We start from the raw sequence: 9823 nt of genomic DNA, 5'->3' as shown, positions 1-9823 counted from the left end.
TACAATGTTTTCTGAGTATACAAAAGAACTAGGAGATTTTGTAATCAGAGTCTGAGTTTACGCTTCTCTCCTTAAGAGCATTCAATTTCCATGGACATTCATTAGCAGGAGGTTAAAACACAATGGCAGAAGAGAATGGACTGCTTTTATGACCATGTGGTAGTAAACACTTCAAGCTAGAAATGCAAGTTCAAAATAAAAACCTCTCCGTGTTGTTTCCAAATTAGTAGCAAAGCAACAAAAAACACACAACTTTCACAGCTTTTTTACTGAAAATTTAATTTTACAAAATACCCTTTTCCATCAAAGAAACTTGCCTGCAATGTACATGAACCCAGCGTTTTATAGATCTGTACAGTGAGACATCAGAGAGGTTTGAAAGAAGGAAAAAAACTTTTAGCAGACACCTAGTTGCAAAACCTACAGCAATGTGAATACAAGTGTGTCTTAAAATGCTAAAGCAAGTAATGCAATATAATTGGTGAATCTATTTGAAATGTGAAAAGTTTCCTTAAAATGGTCCATATGGTACGTAGAACATCACAGCTGGCACAAAACTGCCTGTATTTAGGTTTAAACACAAAAACAAAGTATGTAAGGAGCAGTTTTTGAAAAAGAACCCAAGTGCTGCTATCATAAGGCAAACATATACAAAGGTGCTGACAGCACACAGGGAAATCGACAAAATAGGATGACTACTCAAGTGTTCAAACACGGAACTTTTTCTTTTAATGTTGCCAATAAACGTGTAAAAGATAACCAATGCCAAATTAACATAGGACACCCTTTTAACTAGCTAGGTGTAACGCATATAGTTTTACATAATCTCAACAAACGTGAAACTAGGCATGAGTACTCCAACTTCGGCTGGCTAGGCAGGGCCTAGTTAGTCTGCTGCATCCTGGCAGCTTTGAATTTTGAAATCCTCTTCGCAGTTTCTTCTGATGCTTCGGACAAAACTTCCTCCGATTTTCGCTCCAGAATGGTAGGCAGGACCGGGTGAGCAATGACTGGGTGAGGTATTAAGGAGGGAGACAAAGGCTCCTTTTCTATAACAGTTCCGGAAAATGCCTACAACAGAAGAGAATACTCAAAATGAGCTAATAAAATGCAAATGTGAAGCTATGCCCATAAGGTCATTACCCTATATTAGCCTGATTAGGATTGTTATTTCTTTTAATCAGAAGTAAAGAAATATCTTTAAATCGATGATTGTTCCTTGCATAAGTAACCAAATTGTAATTAACCTCAAAATATAGCTCGTTCAAAGATGACTGAATGAAAGACAGTGTCTTAAAAGTACTACTTAATCTCATTCCTACTGCATAAATGATCTAAAAATTTGCTTCCTCGCTGACACGTGCTCAAGAAATAACACAGCTGATGTAATATATAGTTTCATTTTGGATAAGAAATGGAGAGATTTTGCAAAGTAGGAGTATGTCAGCATTTCCATCATACGTCATATTTTATGACTTAATATCTTCTAATTGCATCAAGCTGACACACTGCATACAAATTGGCAAGCACATATTGTTTGTTCTTTTCTCCTTACCAAATATGATCAAAAAATGGTGAAAGCAATTTATACTTAAGAAAACGGCAAACTCGCTTCCAACTATTTTTCTCTATAAAAGGTCTAATAAAAACATTTAATGTTTAAAAATTGTAATTTATATGCAGCTGATTGTATGACTTAATCCTTTTTAACTTAGCTAAGAAATGACCGTGATTCTTGGAAAACATTGGAAAAAAGGCAACTCAGAATTACTTGTCATAAACATATTTAAGAACAAATCACCCTACTATGTATTGAAAACAGAAAATTCAGAATGCCTGAGGACAAGGGGAAGCAGTTTACATCCAAGGTTTGATGCTCATACTGGGCACAAAGGAATGCACACCAGATTTATTAACTATGCTTAGTTCTGCTTTTTCGTAACTCAGTTACCAAGAAAAACAAAACAAAACAAACCAGCCATTCTTTTCTTGCAGGACCTGCAAAAAAGCAGTGGGTTTTGTTTTCTGCTCCAACAGCCACAGTATGCCTAAAGCCGTGCCTGTACACAACTGCATTTGTTCTAACAACACGCTCATTTTCAAAAACAGGTGAGCAAAATACAACCTAAGATGATCGTGGTGAAATTAGAAAGAAAAAAAGTTAGCGTGTTGCAAATAGTAATGGAAAAGTAATGTATTTCGAACACCCACAAAAACAACCAAAAGCAAAACAGCAGCATTTAAGAAGGCATGTCTAACTAAAGTGTTTTGCTCACTCTCCTTCAGTTACTTAGAAAATACATTATATTGTAGAGAATAATCGTGCCATATTCAGAAAATGGACTAATGGGTAACATCTAAAGTGTACTTAGATGTTTTATAAAAATATAGCAAATATATTGCAGAAAGTATGCAACGTGAAGTGTTAACTCTACAGATGGATCTTCCACCATGAATCTTCACATCCTGCCTGGATTCGTCTGTAGCTGTTTGTATGAAAAATGATGATAAACAATAGCTTTTATGAGGAATTCATTTCTTGTCAAAAATAATTTTTCTAAAAATAGTGTTTTCATTGAACTTGCCCATTGCACTGGGAACTACTGAAAAGTCCATTTCATCTAGTTTGAAAAAATCAGTGTAAGTTCTTACAAAAAAAAAAAAGAATCTATGCCATGAATTTCAGAGCAGCGGCTACATTTTATTCTTGTACTCATCCAGTCACTGAGCAACTGTACATTTTCCCTTACGTCGTACAGTCTCTTTCCTTTATGATGAAGCCCTGAACTTTCCAAACGTGTGAAAACAGATTTGTTTGGGATCACTAATGGCCCTAGTCTGGAATAAGATGAGTAGAGGTGTAATGCTTTCTTCCACAGGGCAATTCCTCTGCCTTTGGCAAGTCCAAATAATAACTCAGCTGATATTTGTGTGTTTTAAAACTTAAAACCACCACCTGGAAACCAGCTGTCTAGTAGCTGTGCAACACAGGTTACACAGAATCAACTCTTCCCTCTCAACAACTAAGAAGCACAGATTGTTCTCTTTTTTTTTTTAATCCTGTTGTACATCCTGCAGTGAAATTTTCAGGATGACCCAGCAGATGTGACACTGGTTTCAGTAACACCGGCAAGTGACTACTTTGTCAGATCTTTACAGAAGAGCTTCAGGTCTCGGGGAAGCCACCTGACTCGTCTCCTCCCCTCTGCCCCTAGGATGCGTATGACAGAAGCTTGTCACCTGATAAAGTCCTTCTGAAGCAAACTAGGTAGGAGTTAAAAAATTATTTTAAAGAAATCAAACTGATGGTATAGGCAAGTACAGTCATTAGATTTCTCGTTTTTATCCCTGCCAACAATCAATAATTAATTAAAAACTGTACCTCGGTTGTCCCTGAAGAGGGAGGAAGCTTTTTCGGTAGCTGCTGCTGCCCCTCCTCCTCCTCTTCCTCCAGTATGCCTTCGCTGTTGTCACTCTGAGTAGCTTCATCACAGCTAATACTCCTCTGAACTCCTCGTCTGTCATCAAACTCAGCAGCACTGTTCTCACTGGTATCGCTACAAACACTGTTCTCTCTGCTTCGAGACTTCAAAATTGATTTACGAGGGACATATTCTCCATTCACAACATCAACAAAGACTCTATAAAGGAAAATGTTAGCTTTAATAAACCATTTCAGGATCAGATGACAAATTTACAGTGATCTTGCTTTGTCTTTTGTACAAATTAATTATGATGTGCTTTTCCAACTTTTTGGCTGCAGAATTACAATACTGTACCTTTAGAGGCATTTTATTTACCAACGTACAAGAATCAATTCTGCAGAGCAAATACTGTTTTGCCCTTTAAGCATCAAGTTGGTACACTCTTTCAGCAGAAAATGTATAGCTCTTTGAAAAGCATTAGAAAACAGAATAGTGTGAGTTACAAAAAGTTAGAAAAAAGGTAAATTAAACGATTGCCAGGGTTGTTTCTGTAAAGAGAAACAAGATCACCACGACGGAAGGTTTTCTACAATGAAGTCCTTGTCAAATGTAGAATATAAAAACAAATACTTGAACCATTCATTGCACATGGAAAGGATAAAGCTTTTTCCTGACAAGTGCCATAATCTTCTGCTTTCAGTTAAAAAAAAAATAAAATAAAAAAATCAGCTTTTGAGATCAGATCAACACGAAGACACTTTTCAAGTATTAACAGACTGTAAACTGATAAAGAGGCCTCTTCCTACAGTTTGCACTCCATCTCCATGACTTAAAGAAGTCAAGGGTGGGTGGAGTAGAGAGAGTGGCATTAGAAGACAGCGCCAATTTTACCAAACTCATAAAGGAGGAGCCCAATGACTGGATGAGTTTTCAGGGTGTTACTTGTTTCTTAACAGCTTTATTCATCAGGCACTCAGGGGAACACTTGCGTATCTCTACAGAAGATGGAGTTCCTTTGCAGAACTCAGGGAGAACACCATGAAAGAATCCTTTACCTCACCTTCAGCCCCAGCAACTGTAATTACAGGATGGGTTTTAACTTTTCACGCTTTGTGACACATTTTTTAAGATATTAGGTGCCTGAATACACCGACATACAAATGCAGCGTGATTTTCACAAGCACTTAACCAATCTAATAGGTGTCTGTGTTCATCTTTACAAACCTAAATACTCGTTTTAACTCTCCCAGCTCCTTAGTTTAGTATTTTATACAGTCCTCTAAGCCCAACACTGTTTTTCAAGCTCTCCGAGTGTGGGTATTCTACAGGTGACCACTTCTTTTTACAGAGAATAGAGACAGTGATGGACTAAAGTCAGGGAGAGAGAATGCAAGAGAAACTATGCAAACAAAGACCTGAGTGTATTCTGAAGATACTGCAAGGAAGAGACAAAAACCAGCAATTAGTAACTGGGAAAGGAGGAGTATTACAAGTGACAGATTTGGTCAGTTATGTTTGAAAACAAACACAGAAGCAAATGACATGGAATTAACCAGCATACATAACAAATTGCTGTCTTCCTTTATGCGGATGGTATGTACTGGCAAATTTACCTCAATTTCAGAAGCTCTGAAAAAGTAGATAAATGATGAATTGCTAGTTGGAAAAGGAAATTTTAAGCTCAGGAATGTTTTATGGATATGAAAGCACGGCAACCATGCAGAAGCCACAAACTTTCATTTTTAAGTAGTAAATTCAGTTCCAGCTGTTTCTTTCAGGAAATAGCAGGCTCGGTTTCATACTACAGGTGAACAGAAATGAAAAGAGAAGGTCTGCTAAGGGGAAAGCTCACACGCCAATGCTATAAATTACACACCGGTAAATGTCTGCTGGGGTTTTGATGTTAGGCAGTTCTGGAGTTGCATGGCCATTGCCATTGCTGTTCTTCCTTTTACGCTTGGCCTCTTCTTTCTTTTCACTGAATTTCAAAGTAGTATTTTTTCCTGTGTTTATTCTTACCTGAAAATTGAACACAAATGATGGTCTAGACCATAAAATCAACAATCACCAGGATGCAGATCAACTGACTTCCGACATTCTCCTATCCAAGCAGTTGAGGACTACGAAGCATAGATAAGTTAAACAAATGTATGAATGGTAACATTCATAGTGTGAACTGTTTATTCTTTACCACTTGCACTAGGCTGGGGCATTTCTTTGCACTAATGTGCATAGATTTTGCATATAATATATGACAATCTGCTTATTCAAACTCTGCTCAACAGCTGAGCTCTTCAACAGTCAATTTCAAGTCAAGTAAAAAGTCGTTTTAAAAACTCCTAGACAGGATACGACCTTTTACAACAGCTGGAAGCCAGAACAGCAAGGTATACATTTGAAGATCATTTTTTTAATACCATATTTGAAACTGCAGGATTTAAACAGTGGGTTTCAAGCATTCAAAAAAAATCCAAATAAATGTCACCTACAGTTAGCATTCTACATTATCTACATTACCTAAAATTTCCTATTTTAGATATGGTATATATGTTTTATGCAATCTCTTGAAAGAAAGATAAAAATAATAAAGTACAAACCCTTTTAGGTTCAACAGTGTGAGAGAAAAAAATAGTTGGAACAGAGTTATCTCCAACATCTATGTCATCTTCATCATCACTGTGATAATAAGTAGAGCCATTAACTTGGCCACCAAACAAGTCTGAATTTGTTACTTCTTCATGGAAGTTGCCCTGAGTAATACAGTCTTCTGCTCTATACGTCCCGTTCAAATCTGTCCTCTTATCTTCTTTCTCCTCTTCAGAGGAGGTTGTATCTTCTCCATTTGTCTCAACTGTATCAGTCATCCTATGAAATGAAAAATACCTAAGTGAACTGAGGCAATTCATACTCTTGAGAGACACAGGCATACAAAATAATGAACAAGCCTGTACATAATTTTCTTTACCCAGGTACTATTTTTTTAGCCAGATTGCAGAACCTTGTTTATACTCTGTAAGAACGACTATGTCCTTTCCATGTCAACTGGAAATACCAAAACTGTGACATTATGGCTAACATACGTATTGCTTTAGAATCAGAATAGATCTAAGGATGTCATTAAATGCTAAATGTGTAACTCCTACATTGTAAATGATGGATTTTCCTAGCCTGTGGGAAATGGATTTTATTTCCCCCTTTTCTATCATCTTAAAGAAAAAATACTGTAATGCTGGACTGCCGTGGTTGCACAGAGGCAGGTTTTACCACCTTTGGCCTTGCAGTGCGCGCTTTGTTCATGTTCCACCCTTCTTCCACCTATTATAATTTTAACTGCATCAGTCTAGTCAGCTATTTGCACTTACGGTGAGATCCTTTGCGTACAAACAGAATCACACACCTATGTTTTTCTGAATTCCAAACCTGACTGTGCTACAGCAGTACTATTACCTGTCAAGTTCACCAAGTATCTCTTCTTGTCTCTCGAGCTCTTCTAAGCGGGCCCACAGTTCCTCCTCTGACTGAAAACGGCCCATTGACTTTGTATCACTTCCATTTGCTGGAAAATCTACCTCAAAAACGTTTGATACTTTTGGCTTTGAATGAGGTTTGTGAGCAGTTCGGTATTTTCCTGTGTAACAAAAAATAAGATGCAATTACTAAAGCAATTGACAAAAAAAGCAACAAAAAACATTCAAGGCAAAAAAACCACAAAGGAATTAAGGAGTATGGGCAGAACATTTTCCATTTCAAATTATTTAACTGTTTAAGTGAAACTGTCAATGAACCAGAGCACCAGCACAGGATAATAGTCTCCGGATGTTACAGAAATACCGAGGCAAAGCAGAGATGTTTATTTACAAAGCAGGAGACACTGATCCCATGACAGTTTTATTACAATGTGGGGTTTTTTACCTCTTGTGCCAAACAGTAGACTTTGATTTGCTCTGATAGATACCAACATGTGAATGTGACATTTGCTCACTGTCCCATTAATAGCACATTTTATTAATTGGGAAAGCAAACCTAGTTTGTACTTTAGCTCATTTTGGACAAAGTCACCTATATTTAAAGAGCAGAGTCTTTTTGTTTTGGGCTGTATTTTTTTAAATTTACAATGAAGATAATTAAAAATGATCTCCAGAGTCATCTGGAAAATCTGATCAAAATCCAGTCATTATGAATCACTTATTTTGGTGAAAAAGACCCACTCTGAAAAGCATACAAAAACCTGCCTTTCAAAAATAAATATAAACCCCTTTAAAGCTTCAGAGGTGACCTGAGATATACACTTGTGAGTAAACGGTCACCGACAAGTTCTTGCTGGCATTTAAAAGCTTTGCTACCTAGTAAAATGGTGCATCCATTGAGGATGGGGAATACTTTTTACTGTTTGAGTGCTGTCTAGCACATAGGGAACAAACCGCCCGCCAACAATACTAATGCTTTAGCCCTGTCTGTGTGAAGGGCAGGACTGCTGCTTTAATCCCCTTCTCCCTGAGACCGGCAGCACCTGCCCAAGGCAGGTTCCCAAAGGAAGTTCCCCACTCTCTGCCCATCAGCACCCCCCACGCAGCACCTGCACCTCTTTACTGGAGTGAGGACCCTTCCCCTTCCATCACTGCCACAAATACACCCAACATATTGTCTGTACAGTGGGACTCCAGTATCTCTACAGGTCTTCACGAAACTCTGCTTTGTGCATCTAATCAGCAGTAATACAATGTCTTCGTTATGCAGCATCCTTCAAGTTTTAAAATCTCTTTCTATTAACCCATTGTGTGGCCACTTTTTTTAAATTTTAAGAACTCATGGCTTAAAGATATCCTTATTCAAATATGTCAGCTTATACTTTAATCCCGAGTTAAACACAAATTCAATAGCAACATTAAAAAGCAAACAGGTGACTGTAAGTAATGTTGGAATGTGCGTCCCCTACTCTTCCACAGGATAGCATCTTTCATCATCACATTAAGAAAAGGCTGAAATGTATTTTATTGAGATTTGAATATAAATTGAGTTAAGCCAAGCAATCAGAGTAGCTTGTGAGGATTTAATTTGGTATAATTACAAAATTAATAAATAAAATTTGGAAGGATTAGCTAACAATCTATTTCAATTTGATTTTCAGATTGTGCCCTCCCAATTTCTTTCTGTTACCCTTCAGTATTAACCACTGACTTGACTACCAAGGCAAGCACATGGCTTCCTGACTGCCAGCGCTTCAACATGCCAGCGGTTTTCCCTCGTAATTCTAAAACTTCTGTCAGTTAGGAAACCAGGTCAGATCTCAAAGACAACAAGGGATAACCACTTGCTGCTCCAATATCCACTGTCCTCACTCACTGTTACCACAAAGCACCACCATTAACTTCATACACTAACCAAAAGAAGTGAAATATTAAAATCCAGAAGAATGGAGAGTCAGCAATAAACTAATGAGATGCTCAGGATACTTGTTTTTGTCTTCCTCAGAGATACAGCCCATTTCCATGTGAACAAAACCAATTCCTAGGCTGATGAAGCCCAGCCTGCCTCAAAATAATCGGCAAGTTGTTCTTTTAGCTACTTCTCTCTCAATCTCAGCACAGATCGGTGCTGATAGAAAACGTATGTAATTCCCACTTACAGATTTTCAGCAAAAATTAAGATGATTTCAGAGGACAATAATGATGATCAAAGTTTAGGATACAATAAAAAGCTGCACAAAGGTTGACCTGGCACCCACAGCATGCTGCTGTATTAACACTGTTACAATGGGATGCACTTCCCAGAATGTTACTGCTCCTATTTTGCAATGACATCTACCCATAGTAGAGACACCCCCTTAGTCAGCCTTGGCATATAAAGAATATTGTGATTTATTCCAGAAAAATGTAACAGTGAACTGCCCAGCTTAGCCCTCTGCAAATCACAAACTACCACTCCTTCTTAAAATGTCCAAGTGATGCTATTTTCAGACTGTAAAATTTCTTCTTCCTTCAACTTTGCCTGAGTCTTACCTATCAAGCACCACCTCAGATAGCACAGAAACTATCCAATTCCTTAGCACAACTATCTTTGTTTCCCAGTGTGCTCTCCAGAAATCTTCAGAAGTATCTGCTTCAGTACATCTGCAAGACCTGCACGCTGAAATTGTTTTCTCATTTGTTTCACCGACAGTAGTGAATCGCCCCAGTGGATGACAACGTTTACAATGTCCGTTTACGTCTCATCCCCTGTCCGTGCTTCTTCCCTCCCTGCTGACACTGCTCACATACTTCCACCGTAACAGGCAGAGCCTGAGTTTCTCTAGTATTTCTTCTGTTGTAAAACTCACACATTGATGCAAAAAATTTCTTCTCTAGTTCTCCCTCCAGGAGCCAGCCTATTTTATTTTCTGCCTCTTTTCTTCTACAAAA

General features: G+C 37.9%; 1 protein-coding gene across 1 annotated transcript in view; it reads right to left on the bottom strand.

Moving 5' to 3' along the window:
- Positions 1-253: 253 nt before the first annotated feature.
- Positions 254-9823, bottom strand: part of URI1 (URI1, prefoldin like chaperone) — an 85287-nt gene continuing 75717 nt past the window's right edge. Inside the window, exons 7-11 of the mRNA XM_019472527.1 lie at positions 6873-7053; positions 6023-6290; positions 5302-5444; positions 3383-3641; positions 254-1071 (exon numbers count right to left, since the gene is read on the bottom strand). Coding sequence (XP_019328072.1) covers positions 883-1071; positions 3383-3641; positions 5302-5444; positions 6023-6290; positions 6873-7053 — 1040 coding nt within the window. The 3' untranslated portion in view covers positions 254-882. The remainder of the gene's footprint in view (positions 1072-3382; positions 3642-5301; positions 5445-6022; positions 6291-6872; positions 7054-9823) is intronic.

Source organism: Aptenodytes forsteri, unplaced genomic scaffold, assembly GCF_000699145.1.
Source record: "Aptenodytes forsteri isolate BGI_AS27 unplaced genomic scaffold, ASM69914v1 Scaffold356, whole genome shotgun sequence".
In the NCBI taxonomy this organism is placed as follows: Eukaryota; Metazoa; Chordata; class Aves; order Sphenisciformes; family Spheniscidae; genus Aptenodytes; species Aptenodytes forsteri.
Note: the sequence above shows the minus strand (reverse complement) of the source record. Positions and strands in the feature narration are given on the sequence as shown.